General features: G+C 35.7%; 1 protein-coding gene across 3 annotated transcripts in view; it reads left to right on the top strand.

Annotated features, from left to right (window-relative positions):
- ROCK1 (Rho associated coiled-coil containing protein kinase 1) overlaps positions 1 to 9,301 on the top strand; it is a 145,892-nt gene extending 136,591 nt beyond the window's left edge. For 2 of the 3 annotated variants that reach the window (XM_032311480.1, XM_032311482.1), the window contains exons 28-33: positions 1,289 to 1,359; positions 1,566 to 1,654; positions 4,913 to 4,991; positions 5,140 to 5,401; positions 6,082 to 6,289; positions 7,734 to 9,301. In XM_032311480.1, the coding sequence (XP_032167371.1) occupies positions 1,289 to 1,359; positions 1,566 to 1,654; positions 4,913 to 4,991; positions 5,140 to 5,401; positions 6,082 to 6,289; positions 7,734 to 7,740 (716 nt within the window). In that variant the 3' untranslated portion in view covers positions 7,741 to 9,301. The remainder of the gene's footprint in view (positions 1 to 1,288; positions 1,360 to 1,565; positions 1,655 to 4,912; positions 4,992 to 5,139; positions 5,402 to 6,081; positions 6,290 to 7,733) is intronic. The other variant, XM_032311481.1, reaches the window with a different exon arrangement.
- The last annotated feature ends 15,472 nt before the right edge of the window (positions 9,302 to 24,773 follow it).

Here is a 24,773-nt window from a genome sequence, read left to right on the forward strand (position 1 = left end):
ACTGATAGAGTATACTCTTGAGCAAGTCTGTTTCCTTTCTAAACCTTAGTGTCTTCTTTTGTAAATGGAGAATGATAGTAGAAGCTATCCTATCCTGTATTCGTAGGAATGTAATATCATATATTCATGGGATAATAGGTATGAAATGTAGAATATTACTTGGAAAGCACATGTCAAACCATAAATGTTCAGTAAATGTTACCTATTTTAATTACTCTAAGACTCAGATGTTTTACAGTGGTTTATGTGGAGAAAGACATTATATATTCCCATTAGGGTCATGATTTGAGCATTATACTTGAAAATTGACTACTTTTCTGTTCTTTTGTGTCTTAAATATTAAAGATAGGTACAGAAAACAATTAAATGCTCTTATTTCTAACCTAATATAAAATAATCATTTCTAACAGTCTTCTTTTCCTCCAGATATTTCTAATAAGCATTAATTGTATTTAAATAGTAATAATGTTTATTTTTAAATGCCTTGATTGAATTTGTCAAGGAATTTCTAATATGCACAAACTGGTTAAAATATTAGCAGCTAACCAACTCAATTCTATGTTCTTTTGCTGTTGATCAAATTCTGGTATAACATACTTAAAAGACTTCGTTTTTATCTCTTTAGTTTGGTAAGAATTGCATTTGGACTTAACTCTAGGATTAAGTACTCCCCAACCAGATTTGGAAAGTTTTATTGAAATTTTATAGGTGCTTTACCAAAAAGTTTATCAGAATATTGTGCTGAGAAAACAAATAAAATGCTTGTCTCTTATTCTTTATATCTAGTTGATTCTGCCTGCATTCCTTATTTATTTATCTTCTATTCTTATCTTCTGTGAGTAATAGGATACTTCTCTGTACTTTTGCTTGCTCTTTCTTGTGTAAATCATCGCTCTGATTTGTTCCACTTGCTGCATTTTTTTTTTTTTTTTTGCTAAGTATTTTTATGAGTGTTAAATGATATTTAAAGTCTTCTGTATCATGTCCCATTTAAGCTGCAATCCATTCCAGTCTTGCCTGGCTCTTAAGGGTATTGTTTTACCTCATACTTTTATAATTGAGTACTAAATGTTAATTATATGGGAAAAGTGGCTTGGGATTTTTTTCTGCAATATTTGTATGGCCATTAAAGTTGATTTGTGTGATTGAAGCATGGAAGAGCAAATTATAGCACTTATTCATTTAGCTGTGTTCAAATGTCTGTTGCTGCATGCTGTCAGACAACATGTAATAGCTTTTCCTCTTGTTACAACTTAAGACTGAAGACAATATATTCTTTTTCTCCTAGAGTCAAGAATTGAAGGTTGGCTTTCAATACCAAATCGAGGAAATATCAAACGATATGGCTGGAAGAAGCAGGTATTATATTCTTCATTTTTTCTAATTGATATTCTGTTATGTATTTTGCTTTTAAAGCATAGAACTTGTATTAACTGATCTATTTTTAGCATTCATCTCAGATTAGTACAGTACATTTTGGACATAAATGTCAAGTATTGTGCTTATTATTTTAAACCAAGCTAATGTTGCTTGTATATATATTCCCATTTTTTTTCTCATTTCAGTATGTTGTGGTGAGCAGCAAAAAAATTTTGTTCTATAATGATGAACAAGATAAGGAACAATCCAGTCCATCCATGGTATTGGACATAGAGTAAGTTGCCTTTGGTTGAATTTTAAATCCGTTAAATATTAACTTATGATAATTATTTTTATACTTATAATTTAGGTTTTCTTTTTTCAGATTTTATTTATTTGAGAGAGAGAGAGCTCCAGTAGGGGGAGGGGCAAAGGGAGAAGCAGACTCCCCACTGAGCAGGGAGCCCAACATGGGGCTCCATCCCAGAAGCCTAAGGTTATGACCTGAGTTGAAGTCCGCTGCTTAACCAGTTGAGCCACCAGGCACCCCTAGACTTAGAATTTAGTTTATATTTTGTTAAATAATGTTGCATACTTCTGTTAACAAACTTTAAAACTTTGCATTACATCTTTAGCAAAATGTGAGAGGGAAAATTTTGCATAGCTGATTCATGTATTCTAAAGACACATTTTTTATTTCAAGGGTTGACTGGTTTTAGGTTCTAAAAGCATCTCCACAAGTACTATATATAATTATGTAGTCATTGTTAAGGAAATGTAAATATATCTTTTGTTTTTAATAGAGGCCTTTAATAAGCTTAGGCTTTTTCCTTTGTATTCATTCTAAAACCTTTTCTTAAGCACTGCTGCCTCTATCATCATGGGTCTTATAGATTGTACAAAGATGAGTGAGATGGTTCCATTTTTAAGGAGCTTACAGATAGTAAGAAGTAGTAGGTAAAAGAAGTAGTAGAAAAGGGAAAACATACAACAAAATATAAATTCAAAGTGAAATGTGGTGGGTGCTATTCATGAAAAATATAAACTTAAATGAAGTATTGCCATTCCTTTAGAATTAAACATTTGTGAAGTCAGTTATAGCTAGAATATAAAAAGAATTAAGCAACTACCAAAGAGTACTGAAATTTTATTTCTCAATTTTTCTCTCTTTTTCAAGTATAATTAATATATAGTGTTATATTAGTTTCAGGCATATAGCAAAGTGAGTCAACAATTCTGAGCATTCCTCATTACTTAACACAAGAAGTATAATCCTAATCCTCTTCATTTAGTATTTCCCCCACTGTCCCACCCACCTCCCCTCTGGTAACCATCAGTTTAAACGTTCTCTATATTTAAGTCTGGTTTTTTAGTTGTTTTTTTTTCTTTGTTCATTTGTTTGGTTTTTTAAAGTCCATGTATAAGTGAAGTCATGTGGTATTTGTCTTTCTCTGACTTATTTGATTTAGTTTTATACTTTCTTGACTCCACATATATTGCTGCAAATGGCAAGATTTCTTGTTTTGTTTTATTTTGTTATGGCTGAATAACAAAATATTGATTTTTTTTTTTTTTTGCTATGTAAAAAGCCTTTTTTATGTAGTCCAAAGAGTTTAATTTTGCTTTACTTTCCCTGCCAAAGGAGACCTATCTAGAGAAATGTTTCTGTGACTTATGTCAAAGAGATTACTACCTATGTTTTCTTCTAGGAGTTTTATGGTTTCAGGTCTCATATTTAGGTCTTTCCTCCATTCTGAGTTTATTTTTGTGTATGGTAAAAGAAAGTGGTCCGGTTTCATTCTTTTGCATATAGCTGTCCAGTTTTCCCAGCACCATTTGTTGAAGAGACTTTTTCCCATTTTGTTTTCTTGCCTCCTTCGTTGTAGTTTAATTCATCTTAAAAGGCATGTGTTTATTTCTGGGCTCACTATGCTTTTCAGTTGATCTGTGTGTCTGTTCTTGTGCCAGTACAATATTTTCTTTTTTATTTCCTAATGTCTAAAAGATGCGTTAGTTGTGAAAATTTAAATGATCAACTTAGGTGGAATAATACATAAACACTAATATTAAAGATACCGTCTTTCAACTTCAAAAGTTAAGTACTTTCAGATTGATGAAAGTTGGTTATTTTACCTTTTTATTGAGGCAGAATTTTTGTGTAATAAAAATGCATACATCTTAAGTATTGTGTTCACTGATTTTTGACAATTACAAACACCCATGTAAAACAAGATAAAGAATATTTCCATCCCTTAGAAAGCCCACTTTTTTCAGGAGGAAGAAAAAGATCATCTGAATTTTATTATCAAGTTTTGCCCATTCTAGAACTTCATGTAAATTTATATGAAGTTTAAAAGATACCGTAAAGAAATTTATACCATTTTCTTTATGGTATCTTAATGGAAACCAGTTTTAAGAATTACAGCCTTTTGTAGTCTAAGAAATTTTGCCTACCCAAAGGTTGTGATGGTATTCTGTGTTCTCTTTGAGGAATTTTATTGTTCTAGGCTTTATATTTAAGTTATAATTAATCTCAAAATTTACTTTTGTGTTTGGTAAGAGGTTGCAGTTGAGGTTAGTTTTGAATGTGTAGGTGTGTGTTTTTCCATGTAGATATCTAGTTGTTCCAGTACTACTCATTTTTATTTATTGATCTTGAATTCTTTAATCTTGCTGTTTACTTACTAGTTTTGTTGGGATGTTTGGTGGATTCCACAGGACTTTTCTACAAATATAATCATGTGCTTCTTTCTAATCTGTAAGCCTTTATCACATGTATGGATTCATAAGAACACCACCAGTTACAGAACAGTTCCATTACAGGGACCCATCTTGCTACCCTTTTGTAGCCATAACAAGGGCCCTTTCTCCTTCCCACTCTAATCCCAGGCTACCTGTTCTCTGTTCTCCATCTCTGTAGTTTTGTAATTTCAAGAATGTTATATAAATGGAATCAGATAGTATGTAAACTTTGAGATTGGCTCTTTTCACTCAACATAATTCTCTTGAGATTCATCCAAGTTGTTTATTTCTCTTTATTGTTGAGTAGTATTCCATGGTATGAATGTACCACAGTTTGTTTAACCATTCATTTGGGTTATTTTCAGCATTTGGCTATTATAAATCAAGCTGCTGTGAACATTTATGCACAAGTTTTTTTTGTAAATATAAATTTTTTTTTCTCTGGAATGAAGGCCCAGGAGTGCAAATGCTGGGTCATATGTTAAGCATATGTTTGTTTAGTTTTGTAAGAAAGTGCCATCCTGTTTTTCAAAGTGGCTCTGCAGCTTTTACATTTTTGCAATATTTGTGTGAATAGTGTAGTTTCTCTGCATCTTCATCAGCATTTGGCATTATTACTATTTTTACTTTTTAAATTTATCAGGTATATAGTGATACTATAATTTTAATTTGCATTTCTCTGATGACTAATGATGTTGAACATCTTGTAATGTTCTTATTTGCTATCTCTATGTCTTCTTTAATGAAATTTCTGTCTTTTACTGTAGGTGAGTTTTTATAATAGCTTAAATCATACTTATTTTTATTTTAGTAAATTGTTTCACGTTCGACCTGTAACCCAAGGAGATGTTTACAGGGCTGAAACTGAAGAAATTCCTAAAATATTCCAGGTAAAAACCATAATAGATCTTTTACTTAAGTACTAAGTGCATTTTGTGAAGTAAATGCAAATATTACCAATGCTTTTTATACATGTGAAACTTTTATGTACAAATTAAGACTTTTTAAAATCTTTTGTTTTACCATTCCTGAATGTAGATACTATATGCAAATGAAGGTGAATGTAGAAAAGATGTAGAGATGGAACCAGTACAGCAAGCTGAAAAGACTAATTTTCAAAACCACAAAGGCCATGAGTTCATTCCTACGCTCTACCACTTTCCTGCCAACTGTGAGGCCTGTGCCAAACCTCTCTGGCATGTTTTTAAGCCACCTCCTGCCCTAGAATGTCGAAGATGCCATGTTAAGTGCCACAGAGATCACTTAGATAAGAAAGAGGACTTAATTTCTCCCTGTAAAGGTAAGGCATAAAAATTACTTTCACAGTTTATAAAAAATTGGAAAATTAAGTCCCATTTAAATAGCTTCTTCAAGTGTAGCATTTTCTACACCAATTTGAAAAGAGGTTGTAAGAAGTAATATTTTGACTTGGTGGAGCAACATGTGGCTGTTACTTCACAGTTACAGATTTAGCTTTGAACACAATGTTTTTAAAGAGCATTACCCCCTTTATAAAAAATGTACCTCTAAGAAATTACTCTAAATTGGAGAGAAGGACTATAGGTGAGTTCCACTGTATTATTCCTCCATGAGTTTTTTCTTCATACTTGTTTTCTTTTTGTCTGGTTTTCACTGCGTAGACCAACATGCTGGATCATAGACAAAATGGCCTCTAGATTAGCAGAGGTAGCCTGACGGAAAGAATATAGGCAACAGCTATTTTAAGATAAGAAACTTGTGTTCTAAAAATACATTAATTTGTTTCACTTGTGCATTTTTTTTATTTCTGTTTTTATTTTTCTTAATAGTTTGTGACCAATGTTTTCTTTTTAAATGTTAGGCCTTAATTAAGGAAAAAGAGATATTTTCCAAGCTTAATTAAGCATAGTAAATCTTAAAATTTTAAGAACTTACAAAATTATGCTTCAGTAGAGCCATTTTAGGTATTGTATGACTTTGTCTTTTTTTTTTTTAACATAGTAAGTTATGATGTAACATCAGCAAGAGATATGCTGCTGTTAGCATGTTCTCAGGATGAACAAAAAAAATGGGTGACACATTTGGTAAAGAAAATCCCTAAGAATCCACCATCTGGTTTTGTTCGTGCATCCCCTCGAACACTTTCTACAAGATCTACTGCAAATCAGTCTTTCCGAAAAGTGGTCAAAAATACATCCGGAAAAACTAGGTAAGGATTGTAGTGTTAACCTCTGGGACAGTGTCAAAGTGATTAGTATCTATTAAATCTAAAATCTAATTGTTCTTTTCCTTATAGAGGGCATCATTTGTAGCTAAGTATTTATAATATATGACTTAAAATAACTTTACAAACTACTTTGATTCCTGTTTGAAGTTGATAATATTTATAAATGTCATATTTAATTTCACATCTATGTCAGATTTTGCTATCATTGGTTGGTACATATGGCCCATACTTAGACCTTAATTTTTTAAACAACTTGCAGATTGTCACCCTTTTTAAATGTAAATAGATTCATATAAAACTTTGCTCTTCTCTTCTTTAAGTTTAACTATGTTGGCATAGATTTTTTTTTTTTAAGATTTTTTTTATTTCTTTATTTGACAGACAGAGATCACAAGTAGGCAGAGAGGTAGGCAGAGAGAGAGGAGGAAGCAGGCTTCCTGCTGAGCAGAGAGCCCAATGCGAGGCTTGATCCCAGGACCCTGAGATCATGACCTGAGCTGAAGGCAGAAGCTTTAACCCACTGAGCCACCAGGAGCCCCTGGCATAGATTTTTTTTTTAATCAAAATTATTATTTTGGTATCACTGATGATGGTGTTGCAAATAAACTTCCCAGTTAAGTATACACCTCTTTTTTTTAACTGGTTTTGATAGAATTTTTTCAAAAATATTTATATGTTATAATAAACAATTATAGGACATAATTAAGTCCCTTACTCAAGAGAGGTTATAATAGATATCTCATTCAGTTCTCATACATGAATAAATGAGGCCCAGAGGAATTAAGCCACTTGGACAAGATCCCACATCAAGCTAGTGGCATAGTCAGGGTTGAAACCTATTTTTATCCAATTCTAAAGCCTAAATTTTTTCTTCTTTACCAAATACCAACTTACCTAGAGTTTAATCCCTATATAAGAGGAATATTGATTTGAGGAAGCTGAGACCTGACATAGATTTGCCTCTCTGTTAATGTCAAATTCATCCCATTCCTTTACTCCTTATTACCAATAACTGAGTCTGATCCTTTGAAATGAGTGGTAGGTATTACACCATCTGTATTCTTCAGCCACCTTTACTACTCCAGGGTATTATCACCTCACTCCTGACTGACTTCTGTAAAATCCTGTTATCACCTCTCTCCTGTATAAGATAAAGCTGCACCCAAAATTACTTAAAATTGAATTATAGCTTTGTAAAAAACAAAACAAAAAAGGACCATGTGTTTGAAATAGAGTACAAGTAAGAAGAAAATGATGCTAATTATATTTTTCCTTTTCCTGTTATCCAAATTTTGTGTATTTCTTAATCACATATAAAGATAATTTATATTTACCTCTCCCTACAATTTTGTTTCTTTTATTTTTAAACTGAGTATATTTCCTTAATTACATTTTTTTTCTTTTTCTGCCCCCCTTCCCTCTCCAGCACTTAACCATGTGGCCTAACGCCTTGTGGAATCATGTGGAATGCTACCTGATAAACCAGGCTTCTTTAACCATGCAGAGCAGACAGGCTGTTCCTTTGACACAAATATCACAGGCTTCAGGGTTAAGATTGCTGTTATTCTGTTCTTGCTTTGGCACAAAAGCACACTGAGGGTTTTTGTTGTTGTTGTTGTTTTGTTTTGTTCTGTTTTTAATTGCGGGTTTGCCTACAGGTAGATTAGATTAATTATTACTGTGTAATGCAAGTACAATTGGGGGAAAGCTTAGGTAGGTATATTTTTTTAAAAAGGTGCTGCCTTTTTGAATTTCTAAAAAAACGCCTGTCAATCATGATAGAACACAGTTTTCCTCATAGGAGTGAGAGGAAGGGACTTTCACTTTCAAGTGGAATGGCCATCACTATGAAGATCAGCTCATGGAAGGAGTAAAGAAAATATCTCAAAATGAGACAACTGAAATTCTTTTAAATGACTTCAGTCTTTGTGCTCTTGCAAGACTATACAAAACTATTTTAAGAAAGCAGTGACATCACTTGACTTCAGTGCCCTCACTGTAGAATTTAAAAGCCTCACTTTTGATTGCCCGTGGCAGACTTATGGAGAATAATTATTTTACATTATGCTTTACAAAATACTGTATGTGTTTCAGCACGTTTGTAGATTGGGGAAATGGGAGAAGGCAAAAAAATAAAAATTTACATTTAATCTATGCATTTTTGCCAAGCCATATTGAGTTATTTTACTACTAGAGACGTTAGGAACTAACTGTACAAAAGAACCAAGTTTTAAAAGCGTTTTTGTGGGGTACATCATTTCTGTAATTGTATAATGTATTTCTTTGTGGTTTTAAATGACAAAGACATTAAGTTAACAAACATATAAGAAATGTATGCACTGTTTGAAATGTAAATTATTCTTAGAACACTTTCAATGGGAGTTGCATTGCCCTTTTAGTGCCTTAATTTGAAAGAATTATTTTACTGCCATAACTAAATGTAGAAATTTCAAAAGAACGTATTTTCAAGAAATTTTGTGTCAGTGGGTTCTTCATTGATAATTGGTTTAATTTAAAATATTTAGAGTTTTGTTGGACTTTCACAAATTGAGTACAATCTTTGCATTAAACTACCTGCTACAATAATGAATGACTTTATAAAATTCTGCAAGATATGTAGGTTTATGTCAATATAAAAGAAAATTATGGCAATACATCTGTGATGTTTTCCAGTTAACATAGGAATTACCAGATAAATACTGTTAAACTCTTGTCCAATAACAAGAGTTGATTCATACATATGGGCAGTATGATTTATTGTTTATTTTTTTAACCAAATACCTCCTCAGTAATTTATAATGGCTTTGCAGTAATGTGTATCAAATAAGAAGCACTGGAAAACTGATTCGTCTCTAGGATGATATGCATGTTTCAAGTGGTATTGAAAGCCGCACTGATGGATATGTAATAATAAACATATCTGTTATTAATATGCTAATGACTCTGTGCTCATTTAATGAGAAATAAAAGTAATTTATGGATGGATACCTTTAATATGACTGGTGTTTTCTCGTGGCTGAAATGAATAGAAACCATGTTATAAATTAGTCCCTGACTGTAAATAAATGTTCGTTAAAGTCCATGATTAGATTAAAGTGGATTTTTAAAAGAAAATGTGGTTTGGCTCTAAAACTAGTGGCTACAGTTGAAGAGTTGAGTAATGTCTGTTGGAAAACAGTTCTCTGTGGGTCTCTTGCATTTTTCCATGTCCTGTGAGCAGTGGCTCTGGCAGCTTTAGTTCTGGTCTATCTTTACCAAAGAGATTTGTATAATCAACAGGCTTGGACAATATGTCTGCCTCAAAGAAAGGCAAGTTGTTTACTATCCAGTATAATAAAAGATAGTATCTCCCCCTAGAGCAAAAGCTGGCAGATTTGCTTATGTTCCTTATAAAAGATTCAGGTACTCTAAACTTAAGGTTCCTCATCTGTAATGCAAACCCACTGCATGCTCAGCAACCCCTTGGGCCACTGTGCATCTGCATCTCCTTGGAGGGCAAGGAGAACTGACAGGAGTGTGAACCTCGTGCTGCTTGCTATATTGTTAGTATACAGTTGTTTGGTTCTGTACAAGGTCCAGTAAAGTACAGAGAACAGTTAATTCTAATTAGTTTAAGGAGAGGACATTAAAAAGAAAAATTAACCTGAGCATGAAACTCTTTTGAGAACTAACAGATATTTGAGGCATGATTCTAAATGCCACATTGTAGAACCAGGTCAGCCAAGAAGGCTGCTTCTCTTCTAAGTTCAGAAAACCACTTAGGGGTGCCTGGGTGTCTCAGTCAAGTGTCTGCCTTGGGCTCAGGTCATGACCTCAGGACCCTGGGATCTAGCCCCACATTGGGCTCCCTGCTCTGTGGGGAACCTGCTTCTCCCTTTCCCTCTGCCACTTCCCCTGCTTATGATCTTTTACTCTCTCTCTGTTAAATAAATAAAATTTTAAAAAATAGGAAAGAAAACCACTTAATTCCAAAGTATATCAACATGGCAAGGACCAGGAGAGTGCCTTGATCAGGAAGGCACACTACTTCTAGTTCTTGACAGTATTTTTGCTATGCCTGCTGCAATCCACACCAAGTTAGATGATTTCCACTATTCTTCCCACTTACAAACCTTGTGTCTGGACACTGGAATCTCAGCACTGCCGGAAAAATCGTTTTCATCATCTCACTTGTCTTCTGTGGGTACATTTTCTTGTCCAAAACAGTCACATTCAGAACTCCAGCTGCAAGGAATTTGGGGAAATGTACTCTCACTTCCCTGTCCACTTTACTACAGGAAGACATACTAAGAGGTTCAGCATCAAGTGTGCACATTTACCACACCTGCAAATTTGTGCTGAGACCAGGGGCTCTGGGCTAGAAAGAGAACAGCCACTGTCCTTATTTACAGGCTGTTAAGTGTGAGTCACTTTGTCATTATTTGAAGTTACAGCTTAAAATAACCTAACTTTACTTAAAAAAAAAAAAAAAGAAAGAAAAAAAAATGGCAATCAAATTCTGCTTGGTAAAATATGTTCTCATTTTCATATCATTAGATATTCTATAATAACAAGGGCACCTGAGTGACTCAGACAGTTAAGTGTCTGCCTTTGGCTCAGGTCATGATTCCAGGGTCCTTGGATTGAGCCCCATGTTTTACTCCCTCCTTGGGAAACTTCTCTCTCTGTCCTCCATTCCCACTCGTGGCCTCTCTCTGTTAATCTGACAAATAAATACTGGGGGTTGGGGGGAAGGCCCATTTATTTTACTAATTATACTCACAATATTGGTATTTTTAAGTCTGCAAAAGAATGTAAAATGTGGGGCGCCTGGGCGTCTCGGTTGGGTGAATGCCTTCGGCTAGGGTCATGATCCCAGAGTCCCAGGATCTAGTCCAGTGTCGGGCTCCCAGCTCCATGGGGAGTCTGCTTCTCCCTCCAACCTTCTCCCCTCTCATGCTCTCTCTCACTCTCTCTCTCAAATAAATAAAATCATATATATATATATACATATATATATATATAATGTATTTTTATATCTACCATCCAGAATCAGCAAATGTTATATTTGCTTCAAATTGCTCTTAACAGAAAACATTTAATCAAAGATCTTTTAGTTCCTCCTCCCCATTCCTATTCTCTTCCCTTCCTCCACAAAGCAGTAACTGCCATTAATTTGATTTGTATTAGGGGTGCCTGGGTGGCTCAGTGGGTTAAAGCCTCTGCCTTTGGCTAAGGTCATGATCCCAGGGTCCTGGGATCGAGCCTCAAATCGGGCTCTCTGCTCAGCAGAAAGCCGGCTTCCTCTCTCTCTCTCTGCCTACTTGTGATCTCTGTCAAATAAATAAATAAAATCTTTAAAAAAATTTTTTGATACGTATTATTATTCATATCTCAGCCCTTTACTGAATATGTATATATCTGCATATAAAGTTGTATGTGGCTTTACATTTATATAAATGACTATATTTTTCATTTGTAATATTCTATAACTTGTTTATTTCATTCATTATTGCTATTTATGGTGCTTATAATCTATTTCATTATAATCTACTTCATTATAAGAAATAATAGCATTAGAACTTACTATAGTAACAGTTGCCTCCCAAATTTAAACATTTTATTTATGTAAATCTTCATGTAGAAACCCCTGGTAATTAGTTTTAAGTCGGCTTCACTATTTTTTATTTTCTAAGCAGAAAAAATATTTATGCAAAAATAACATTGTTAAACTATAATTAAAATCTTTTCTATTTTAGTGGCATAAACATCCCAGCCAGGCTTTCAAGAAAGTGATTTGATGTAATAGAAAAGTTGGAACATCTTCATAATCATACACTTAAAATTATATTTCTCATTGATTCACATTTTTTTTAATTAGTTAATCCACACTTGCACCACAAATGCTCAAAAAGTTAAAACCACATACTAGCATATCAGCAGTAATTATGATCTTAACCACATAATTTTTACAAATTATTTACATAGTAATTCCTATTTAACTATAAAAGTGGTCCGTCAACTTAGAAAAAACACAATTAACAAGAAACCATCAAACTCCAGAACAAGACTAGGATTCTTACTATTGAACCAAATTCTAAGAATCCTAACAAATAACAGATAAGAAAAAGGTATTACAAATACTGAAAGGAAGAAGTAAATCTGTCTTTATTTGCTAGTTATGTGATTGTTTACCAAAAATGTTCATAAAAATCAACTGGAAAATTACAAGAACAAGAGATCTTAGTAATATTCAGCCTTCATAATTGTTTTGTTAGACTCATACAGCATTTTTAAACTGTTTAGTTGCTAGTTTTTAAATTGGAATATTTCAGTTAAAACCCAATTTCCAGTAATTCTTTGTCAAGAGTAAGTTTGGGTACCACTGGACTTGAATCATGCACAGAAGCAATTGCCTAAGCCATTTGTTTTTTAAAGATTTTATTTACTCATTTTGAGAGAGAGAGAATGAGCAGGGGGAAAGGGAGAGGGAGAAGCAGGCTCCTCACTGAGCCAAGAGCCCAACATGGGGCTTGATCCCAGGACACCAGGATCATGACTGGGTGGAAGGCAGACATTTTAATCTTCTGAGCCACCCAGATGCCCCACCTGACCCATTTTTGATAGGGCATATACTTCCCAGTTCCTCCAGTCCTACCTGGGCCACTTCACCTAGTTGTATTATGCCTAGTATTTAAAACCATCTGAATTTTCAGTGCTGTCAAAAATGTAACATTTAGCATACTTCATATGTAAAAATGTAAAGGTCTATGCCATAAAAGACTCCTGAGGCAAAATTAAACTATAAATGACTGCAAAAATATTTGAAAAATAGATTAAATTTTTTTGAAGATTTTATTTGACACAGAATGAGAGCACAAGCAGGAGGAGTGGCAGGCAGAGGGATAGAGAGAAGGGGCTCCCCTGTGAGCAGGGAACCAGATGCGGGGCTAAATCCCAGGACCCTGAGATCATGACCTGAACCAAAGGCAGACGTTTAACCAACTGAGGCACCCAGGCGCCCCAGAAGATTAAAATTCTAAAAATCCTGCCAGTCCACAGTTTAAAAAAATGAAGGAAAGAAGGAAGGACAGACAGTATGGTGGGGTGGGGTGGCGGAGAAAATCCTATAGAAAAATAAGCTAAAGGTAATGAATAAAAATGTATTTAAATATATAAATGGCTGATAAACTATAGATTAAAACCAACATAGCCATTTTTTGCCCATTAAGTTTATGTTTTTTAATCATTTTAATTAATATCTTCAAGAAATGGGAAAATAGTTGTTAATCAGGTGAAATTTATTTTGGTAGTATTTATAAATACTTAAAAAATATATATGTATATGTCATCATCAAGATGGCACAATAGGAGAACCCAGCCTTCATACCCTGACAAACACCAATTTAACAAATACACATGGATAAAATCACCTTTATGAGACCTCTGGAATCTAGTTGAGAATATCCAGCCTCCCAATGGAGCACAAAATCCAAGAGTGGCTGCATTGAAAAGAGTAAGAATACTTTCTTCTTTTTTTTTTTTTTAATTTTTTAATTTATTTTACAGATCACAAGTAGGCAGAGCAGCAGGCGGTGGGGGGGGTGGGCAACAGACTCCCCGCTGAGCAGAGAGCCCAATGTCAAGCTCAGTCCCAGGACCCGGAGATCAGGACCTGAGCCAAAGGCAGAGGCTTAACCCACTGAGCCACCCAGGTAGCCCAGGTACGAACACTTTCAATTTAACTGTTGTCACCCCTCCTCCAAACTGGCACAGCTTAGCACTGAGAGAGCTGCTTTTGGTGCCTGATTTCTCTCACAGGGGAAACAGAGAATAATGTGAGCATCCAGCTTCCCCAGCCTTTTGGGGCACTGCTCAAGAGGGTGTTTCACCTCACTAAGAATGCTGAGGGAATAGATATAGCTAAATAACATGGGGCAGCTAAGAACAAAGAAGGGGTGAGGGCTCAAAGACTTTGGTCAATGAGACCTTTGGCAGCCCACAGACCCCCGTGCCTGGTGCCCACTGCCCCTGCAGATGGCAGCTCCACATGCTCTCACAGATGGCTCATGGATCTCATAGCCATCAAGGATCTCAGAAGTTGGCTTGACTCTGCAAGACTGGGAGAAGTGCACAACCTTAAGATTGCTCCTTCAGGAGGGAGGGAGAGGCGTGACGCTTGTGCTCATCATCACAGCATCTCAGAGCACAGCCATTAGTAAAAGGAGTGGTTGACTCTTAAGCACGTGGCACAACACTGCAGTGTAGGGAGAAAGCACACAATCCTAAAACTTCCACACCAGCAAATGTGTTCATACATTCTGAGAAACTGCAGAATCTCTAGTTTATTTTGAAAGCAAGTCAATAAAGCCTAGAAGAGATGACTACTTCTTCAAATGCACAGATATTAATACAAGGCTATAAGGGACATGAAGGTTAGGGAAACAACACAACTAAAGGCAGAAAATAAATTTCCAAAAACTAATCCCAAGGAAATAGAGATCTATGAATTGCCTGACAAAGAATTCAAAATAATAATCTTTTTTTTTTAAGATTTTATTTATTTATTTGACAGAGAGAGAGAGAGAGACAGAGATCACAAGCAGGCAGAGAGGCAGGCAGGGGCAGAGAGAGATGCAGGCTCCCCACTGAGCAAGGAGCCCGATGCGGAGCTTGATCCCAGGACCCTGAGATCAGGACCTGAGCCAAAGGCAGTGGCCTAACCCACTGAGCCACCCAGGCCCCCCCAAAATAATAATCTTAGAGAAACTCAATGAACAGCAAAAGAACATAGACACCAAGGGAAACCATAAAATAAGAACTGAACTGAAATTCTAGGGCTGACAAATACAATAAATGAAATGAAAAATGTAACCGAGAGCTCTAAGAGCAGACTCAAGCAAAAGAATCAATGAACTCAAGACTGATTGATTGATTTATATTTTAAAGACATCATCTTAAATTATCCAGTCAGAGGGGCAAAAAGAGGAAAGAATGAAAAAAAAATGAAGAAAGGCTATAGGACTTAAGGCATACTATCAAGAAAAGCAATATATGCATATTGGAATCCCAGAAGAATCAGAGAAAGAGAAAGGAAGAGAAAGCTTATTTAAAGAAATAATGTTGAAAACTCTTCAAATATGGGGAGGGAATGGACATCCAGATGCATGAAGCTCAAAACCCCCAAGACTGGAAAACCTAAAGAGGTCTACACTGAAACACTTGTAATTAAATTGTCAAAAGTGAAACACAAAAAACAAATTTTAAAAAGCAGCAAGAGAAAAGGAGCTCATTGCCTACAAGGAATGCCCAAAAGATTATGAACAGATTTTTCAGCATATAAACCTAGCAGGTCACAAGAGAGTAGGATGATTTATTCAAGGTACACAAACAACAAAAGTAACAGCAAACTGCCAACCAAGAACACTATACCCGGCAAAACTGTTCTTTAAAAAAGGAGGAGAGTTAGACTCCAGACAAGTAACACTAAGGAAGTTTGTCACCACAAGACATGCCTCACAAGAAGTGCTAAAGAAAGTTCCTCAGGTTGAAACGAAAGAATGCTAAACAACACAAAAGCATATGAATGTATAAATCTCACTGGTAGGGACATCCGAGTGTCTCAGTCAGTTAAGCATCTGCCTTCAGCTCAGGTCCTGATCACAGGGTCCTGGGATCTGCTTGCAGGGAGCCTGCTTCTCCATCTCCGCTGCCCCCCCCTTCTCATGTTCTCTCTCTCTCTCTCAAATAAATAAATAAAATCTTAAAAAATAAATCTCACGGGTAAAGGTAAATATATAGATAAACACAGAATAATGTTATACTGTAATGGTGGTGCAAATTTAACCCTAGAATAAGTTAATAGATAAAAGTTTTAAGAATAACTATAACTGAAAAAAATCTGTTAATACATATGTAATATAAAAGATACAAATTATGACATCAATAATACCAATAACATCAATAATGAAGTGTATGTGTATGAGGTAAAAGTGTATTTTTATGCAATTGAAGCTTTAAAATGGACTGTTATGTTTTATGTAAGCATCAGAGCAGTTACAAAGAAAATACCTAAAGAAAATGTACAAAAGAAAAAGGAATCAAAACATAACAATATGAAAACTCATCAAATCACAACAGAAGATAGCAAGAGAGTTAGAAAGGGAAAAATGAACTACAAAACAGAGAATGATTAATGAAATGGCAGTATGATGTCCTTTCCTGACCATCATTACTTTAGATGCAAAGGAATTAAACTCCCCATTTAGAAGACATAGAATGGGGACGCCTGGGTGGCTCAGTTGGTTAAGCAGCTGCCTTCGGCTCAGGTCATGATCCCGGCGTCCTGGGATCAAGTCCCACATCGGGCTCCTTGCTCAGCGGGGAGCCTGCTTCTCCCTCTGCCTCTGCCTGCCATTCTGTCTGCCTGTGCTCGCTCTCTCCCACCCCCCTCTCTGATAAATAAATAAAATCTTTAAAAAAAAAAAAAAAGACATAGAATGGCTGAATGGAGAAAAAAAATTAGATGGAGCTGCATCTGTCTAAAAGGAACTCATTTTAGGGGTGTCTGGGTGGCTGAGTCAGCTGATCGTGGGAGTCTTGATTTCAGCTCTGGTCATGGTCTCAGCGTCAGGGATTGAGCCCCCAGCTGGGGTCTGTGCTCACTTTGGAGTCTGCTCGAGATTCTCTCTCTCCCTCTGCTACTGCCTCCCCTCTATCTCTCTGTCCCTCTCAAGTAAATAAGTAAATCTTTTTTAAAAATTAAAAAAAATAAAAGGAACTCACTTTAGATTCACATATAAGACACACATAGGCTAGGGGCACCTGGGTGACTCAATTGGTTGAGTGACTGACTTTTTTTTTTTTAAGATTTTTATTTATTTATTGACAGACAGAGATCACAAATAGGCAGAGAGGCAGGCAGAGTGGGGGGGGGGGGGGAAGCAGGCTCCTCACTGAGCAGAGAGCCCGATGGGCTCAATCCCAGGACCCTGGGATCATGACCTGTGCGGAAGGCAGAGGCTTTAACCCACTGAGCCTCCCAGGCGCCCCGAGTGGCTGACTCATAATTTCAGCTCAGGTCATGATCTCCCAGTCCCAGAATCAAACCCAGTGTGGGGCTCCACACTCAGCAAGGAGTCAGCCTGAGATTCTCTCTCTCCCTCTGCCCCTCCCCACACTCCTGCTCTCTCTCTCTCAAAATAAATAAATCTTTTTTAAAAAGGCACATATAGGCTAAAAATTAAGGGATGAAAATTTATATTCCATGCAAATAGTAACCAAAAGAGAACAGAGGTGGCTATATTTATAGCAGACAAATAGACTTTAAGTCAAAAACTAACAAGAGACTTGGGGCACCTGGGTGGCTCGGTTGGCCAAAGCCTCTGCCTTTGGCTCAGGTCAATTGATAAAAGGGTCAATTATATTTATAATTATATAATGATACAACAATACATACATATATATACATTATATGTACATATATAATGATATAATGATATTATATAATGATAAAAGGGCCAATTCAACAGGAAAATAGCACAGTTATGAATATGTAGGCACCCAACATCAGAGCTTCTAAATTTATAAAGCAAACATTAACAGATATGAAGGGAGAAATAGATAACAATACAGTAATAGAAGGAGACTTCAATACCCCATTTTCATTTAAGGGTATAACATCTAGACAGGGTGAATGAATAAGCAGAATTGAATAACATTAAAGACCAAATGGGCCTGATAGATATATGCAGAACACTTCATCCAAGAGTAGCACAATACACATTCTTCTCAAGTACACACCCAACATTCTCTAGGATAGATCCTATGTTAAAAGACAAAGCTTAACAAATTTAGCAAGATTGAAATCATCCCAAATATTTTTTCCAAACACAATGGAATTAAACTAGAAATTAATAATGCAAGAAGATGGGAAAATTCATAAATATGTGGAAATTAAATAATACACTCAAGTAACCATTCGGTCAAAGAAGAAATCAAAGGGAAATTAGAAAATATCATGAGAAAACACAACACATGAAAAATTATGGGATGCAATGAAAGCAGTAGTAAGGGAATTTTATGGTGACAAATGCCCACATTAAAAAGAAAGAAAGATCTGAAATAACTAACTTTATAGTTAGTTATTAACTAACTTTATAGTTAGTTATTAAACTTATAAAAAAGGAAGAAACTAAGCCTAATTAGCAGACGAAAAGAAATAAAGATGAGCAGAAATAAATGAAATAGAAACTAGAAAAACAATAGAAAATTTTACAAAACTAAGGGTTAATTTTCTGAAAAGGTTCGTAAATATAAGCCCTTCATGGGACACCTGACTGTATCTGTCAGTAGAGCATGTGACTCTTGATCTTAGGGTTGTGAGTTTGAGCTGCATGTTGGGTGTAAAGATTACTTAAAAATTAAATCTTAAAAACAAATAAACCCTTAGCTAAACTAAGAAAAAAGAGAATACTCAAATAAATAAAATTAGAAATGAAAGAGGATATATTACAACTAATGCCTAAAATTAAAAAATAATCAGGGACTGTTCTGAACAATTATTTGCAAGAAATTGGATGATCTAGAAGAAATCAATAAGTTCTTAGAGACAAACAAAGTGCCAAGGCTGAATCAAGAAGAAATAGTAAGCTGGAAGAGACCAATAACAAAGAAGAAGATGGACTCAATTTAAAAAAAAAAAAAATCCCAAAAAAGGGAAATCCCAGTACCAGATGGCTTCACAGTTGAATTCTACCAAATATTTAAGGAAGAATTAATACTAATCCATCTTAAACTGTTGGTTCCTAAACATTGAAGAGGGGAAAGGCTTCCAAACTTACAAAGCCAGCATCACCCTGATACCAAAACCAGTTAAAGACATCACAATGGAAGAAAAAAGCCAATATCCTTGATGAATATAGATTCAAAAATTCTTAACAAAATATTAGAAAATTGAATTCAATTGCACATTAAAAAGATATACATAACTTATTTTTGGGAATGCAAGGATAGTTCAACATATGCAAATCAATCAGTGTGATCCATTAATTAAAAGAATGAAAGATAAAAATCACATGATCATCTCAACATCTACATTTGATCAATGTAGACAAAGTATTTGACCAAACTAAATATACTTTTATGATAAAAACTGTCACTGAATAGGATATAGAAGATATAAAAGGTCATATATAAAAAAACTACCATTAACATCATACTCAATGGTAAAAAACTGAAAGCTTTTCCTTTAAGATCAAGATAAGACAAAGATGCTCCCTCTTGATACTTCTACTCAACATAGTACTAGAAGTTTTAACCAGATAAGTTAATCAAGAAAAAGACAAGATACCTAAATCAAAACAATCCCATATGCAAACATATAAAAAAGAATAAAATATTTAGGGGATCCCTGGGTGGCTCAGTTGGTTAAGGTCTGCCTTAGCCAACATGACCTCAGCTCAGATCATGATTCCAGGGAGCCAGGATCAAGTCCCACATGTGGCTCCTTGCTCAGTGGGGACTCTGCTTCCCCCTCTGCCTGCTACTCCCCCTGCTTATGCTCTCTCTCTGAGAAATAAATAAAATCTTTAAAAAGTATAAGAATAAAATATTTAGGAATAAACTTGAGGTGGAAGATTGGTACACTGAAAATTATAAAACACTGACAAAAGAAATTTTTTTAAAGATACAAATAAATGGAAGTACATTCTATGTTCATGGATTGGAAGAATTTTTATTATTAAAATGTACATGCAAACCGAAGCAATGTACATATGCAATGTAGGCATTGCAACAGGCAACAAAAGCAAAATAGACAAATGTCGTTACATCAAACTGAACTTCTGCACAGGAAAGGAGAAAATTAACAAACTGAAAGACAACCTCCATAGGTTGCAATATTTGCAAGCCATGTATCTGATGAATGGATAATATTCAAGAAATATTAGGAACTCAAACAATAGTGAAAACAACCAAATAACTTGATTTTAAAAATGGGCAAGGGACCTGAACAGCTGTTTCGCTGAAGAAGATATATAAATGGCCAACAGGTATTTGAAAAGGTATTCAGTATTACTAGTTATCAGGGAAAAACAAATTAAAACCACAATGAGATATCACCTCACATCTGTTAGGATGGCTTTTATTAAAAAAGAAAAAGGTGGGGTGTGCCTGGGTGTCTCAGTTGGTTAAGTATCAGACTTTTAATTTCAGCTCATGTCATGCATATCAGTGAGGCTGTGAGATAGAGCCCCATGTCGGGCTCACTGCTCAGTGCAAAGTCGCTTGAGATTCTCTCTCTCCCTCTTCATTTACCCCTCCCCCTCCTCTCACTGTCTCTATATACAATAAATAAATAAAATATTTTTTTTTAAATATGATTTTTTCATGTCAGTGAGGACATGGAGAAAAGGGAACCTTTGTACACTGTTGGTCAGAGTGTAAATTAGTGAAGTCACTATAAAAATGGTATGGAGGTTTCTAAGAAAAGTAAAAATAGAAATATCATATGATCTATTAATTCTGCTTCAGGATAGCTATCCAAAGGGATTGAAATTAGTACCTTTAAGAGATATCTGCATTCCCATGGTCTCTGTAGCACTGTTTATAATACTGGCGACATGGAAACAACCTAAATGTCCATCTGTGGATGAATGGATAAAGAAAATATAGTATATACTCACAATGGAATATTATTCAGCCATGAAAAAGAAGAAAATCCTGCCACTTGTGATAACAGAATGAGTCTGGTAGATGAAATAAGCCAGACACCAGAGAACAAATACTACATGATCCTATTTATATGAGGAATCTAAAAAATAGTTAAACTCATAGAAGCAGAGAATCTGAGAAGAAGAAATGGAGAGGTATTGGTTGAAGTGTACAAAGTTGCAGTTTTACAGGATGAATATGTCCTAGATATCTACTGTTAAGCATAGTACCTATGGTTAATAACACTGAATTGTATACTTAAAAACTTGCTAAGATGGCAGATCTTACGATGTTCTTATGACACATACAATAAGTAAATAAAGCGGGTGGGAAGACTTCTGAAAGTGAGGGATATGTTTATGACATTATGGCATTAATTGTGGTAATGGTTTCATGTATATGTACTCATCTTCAAATTAATCAAGTTGTATACATTAAATATGTAGAACTTTATCCATGTCAATCATACCTCAATAAAGTGGCTTAAAATATGTATATGCCTTTTGATAAAATATCTATAAATTGGTCCCATTGAAATGCTTGCACATATGCACCAAGATATGCACACATAAGGAAATTTAATGCAGTACATTAAACCTAATGCAGCATTTTACCAAGATATTAGTGTCCCCTCATCATCATATTTGTGCTTCAGGGCCCCCTGGAACATAACTCCAACCCAGGGTTTATCTTGATTGGTCTGCATCCCTAAAGGAGAATTCAGTTGAATGGTTTAAAGGAGAAGCAAAGAATGTTGGTGCTATAAATTAAGGGACATTGGAGGATGGTCCAAACTAATCCAGGATGTGGAAGGAAGGTGGGTGGGGAGGGTGAGAAGGAGCCTATGGAGGGTCCCGGACCCCAGGTGAATTTCATATGGGGATTGTACAGGGCTGGCTGTGTGAGTACCAAGGAAGACTAATCATGAAGAGCCCAGGCTCTGCAGACAGTTTCAATGGTAACATCTAAAGTAGGTAACAGAAGGATTAGCAGTATTAGGGGCAACCTCTGTGGATTAAATTCCAGATGCCTCCCATCTTCCTGGATCAAGATAAGCTCCTGGGTTCCAGTGCCATCTAGTGGAGAAGGGCAAAGACCCCAAATATGAATGACTGGTAGTAGAGTGACTCCATATATTGTCAAGCTGGGATGTTTTGAAAGAGTAAGGGGTTTAGTTATACCAAGACAACCAGTGTAATCTGGGAGAAATGGTCACTGTAATAATAGTAAATGTCTTATCTTCTTTGGAAAACAGGAGAAAATATACAGGCTTCCGTCATGTTATTGCACTTTCTACAAACACTGCATTTTCTACAAATTGAAGGTTTGTGGCAACCCTGCATCAACCAATTCTATCAGTGTCATTTTTCCAACAGCATTTGTTCTCTTCCTTTCTCTGTGTCACATTTTGGTAATTTTCACAATACTTCAAACTTTTTTCATTATTATTATTATATTTGTCATGGTAATCTGTGAAAAGTGATTTTTTTTATGTTACTATTGTAATTGTTTGGGGTCACCATGATCCACCACTGTAATATGGCCAACTTAATCAATAATTGTGGTTGGGTCACCCATCTGGCTCAGTCATTAGAGCTTGTGACTCTTGATCTCAGGGTCATGAGTTCAAGGCCACGCTGGGGGTAGAGTTGTTTAAAGCAATAAATAGATAAAATAAATGTGTGTGCTCTGACTGCTTCACTCACTGGCCTTCCCTTTATCTTCCTCCCTCTTCTCAGACCTCCCTTATCCCTAAGACAGAACAATATTGAAATTAGATCAATTCGTAACCCTCAATGGCCTCTATGTGTTTAAGTGAAAAGAGCCACATGTCTCACACTTCAAATTAAAAGCTAGAAATGATTAAGTTCAATGAGGAAGGCATGTTGCAAGCCACAATAGACTGAAAGCTAGGCCTTTGTGTCAAACAGTAAGCCAGGTTGTGAATGCAAAGGAAAAGTTCTTGAAGGAAATTAAAAGTGCTACTTCAGTGAACACATGAATGATAAGAAAGCAAAACAGTCTTAATGCTGATAGAAAGTTTGAGTTGTCTGGATAGAAGACCAAAGGAGCCACAACATTCCTTTAAGCCAAAACTCAATCCAGAGCCAGGCCTAACTTTCTCTCCAAATCTTTGAGGGCTGAGAGAGGTGAGGAAACTGCAGGAGAAAAGTTTAAACCTGGCAGAGGTTTCCTTAAACATCAAAGTGCAAGGTGAAACAAAGCACAAGTGGTTCAGAAGATCTAGCTAAGATCATTACTGAAGGTGGCTACACTGAACAACAGATTTTCAATGTGGATGAAATCGCCTTCTTCTATCGGAAGAAGATGCCGTCTTGGCCTTTCACAATTACAGGGGAGAAGTCAGTGCCTGGCTTCAAAGCTTCAGAGGACAGCCTAGCTCTCCTCTTAGGGACTAATGCAGCTGGTAATTTTAAGTTGAAGCCATTCTGAAGTTGAGCATTCTGAAAATCCTAGGGCCCGGAAGAATTATGCTAAATCTACTCTGCCTGTGCTCTAGAAATGGAACAACAAAGCCTAGATGACACCACGTTTGTTTACAAGTGATTGACTGAATATTTTAATCCCACTCTGAAACCACTGCTCAGAAAAAAGATTTCTTCAAAATATTACTGCTCATTGCCAATACACCTGGTCATCCAAGAGCTCTGATGGAGATGTACAAAGAGATCAGTGTGGCTTTCATGCCTGTTAACTTAACATTCCTTCTGTAGCTCGTGGATGAAAGGGTAATTTTGTCTTTCAAGTCTTGTGATTTAAGAAATATGTTTCATAAAGCCACAGCTGCCATAGAGAGAATTGTTCTGATGGATCAGAGGAAAGTTGATTGGAAACTTCTAGAAGTGATTCACCATTCTAGATGGCATTAGGAACATTCATGATTCATGGTAAGAAGTCAAAATATTAACATCACCAGAATTTCAGAAATTGATTCCAACACTCACGGGTGACTTTGAGGGGTTCTAGACTTCAGTGGAGGAAGTCACTGCGGATGTGGTGGAAACAGCAAGAGAAGCAGCATTAGAAGTGGAGCCTGAGGGTGTGCAAACTCATGATCAAATTTGAATGGGTGAAGAGTTGCTTCTAATGGATGAGCAAAGAGTGGTTTCTTGAGAGGGGATCTACGCATGGTGAAAATGCTGTGAAGATTGTTGAGATGACAATAATGGGTTTAGAATCTTTCCTAAACAAAAGCAGTGGTTGGCTTTGAGAGGATTGACTCCAGTTTGGAAAGAAGTTCTATGGGTAAAATGCTGTCAAACAGCATTCATGCTACAGAGAAGTCATTTGTGAAAAAAGAGTCAATCGATATGGCAAACTTCATGGTTGTCTTATTTTAAGAAATTGGCCCAGCCACCCCAAACCTGCGCAACCACCACCATGATCAGCAGCCAAAACATGGAGGCAAAACCCTCCCCCAGCAAAAAGATTGACTTCCTGAAGCTCAGATGATGTTTAGTATTTTTAGCAACAACAACATTTAAAATTAAGGTATGTACATTTTTTTCTTTCAGAATAATGTTGTGCATTTAATAGACTATAGTCTAGTGTAAACATAAGTTTTATATGTATGAGTTACCAAAAAATTCATTTGACTTACTCTATGGCAATATCGGTTTTTTTGCAGCATTCTGTCTCTGAGGTATACCTGCATGTAGATGTTATTTTATATAGCAAAACAAAGGCTATATTTCTTATAAGGAGTGTCATGTGACCATTTATATCATTGTCTTTGTCATAATAAAGAATTAAA

The sequence above is a fragment of the Mustela erminea genome, chromosome 13, assembly GCF_009829155.1.
Source record: "Mustela erminea isolate mMusErm1 chromosome 13, mMusErm1.Pri, whole genome shotgun sequence".
Classification (NCBI taxonomy): Eukaryota; Metazoa; Chordata; class Mammalia; order Carnivora; family Mustelidae; genus Mustela; species Mustela erminea.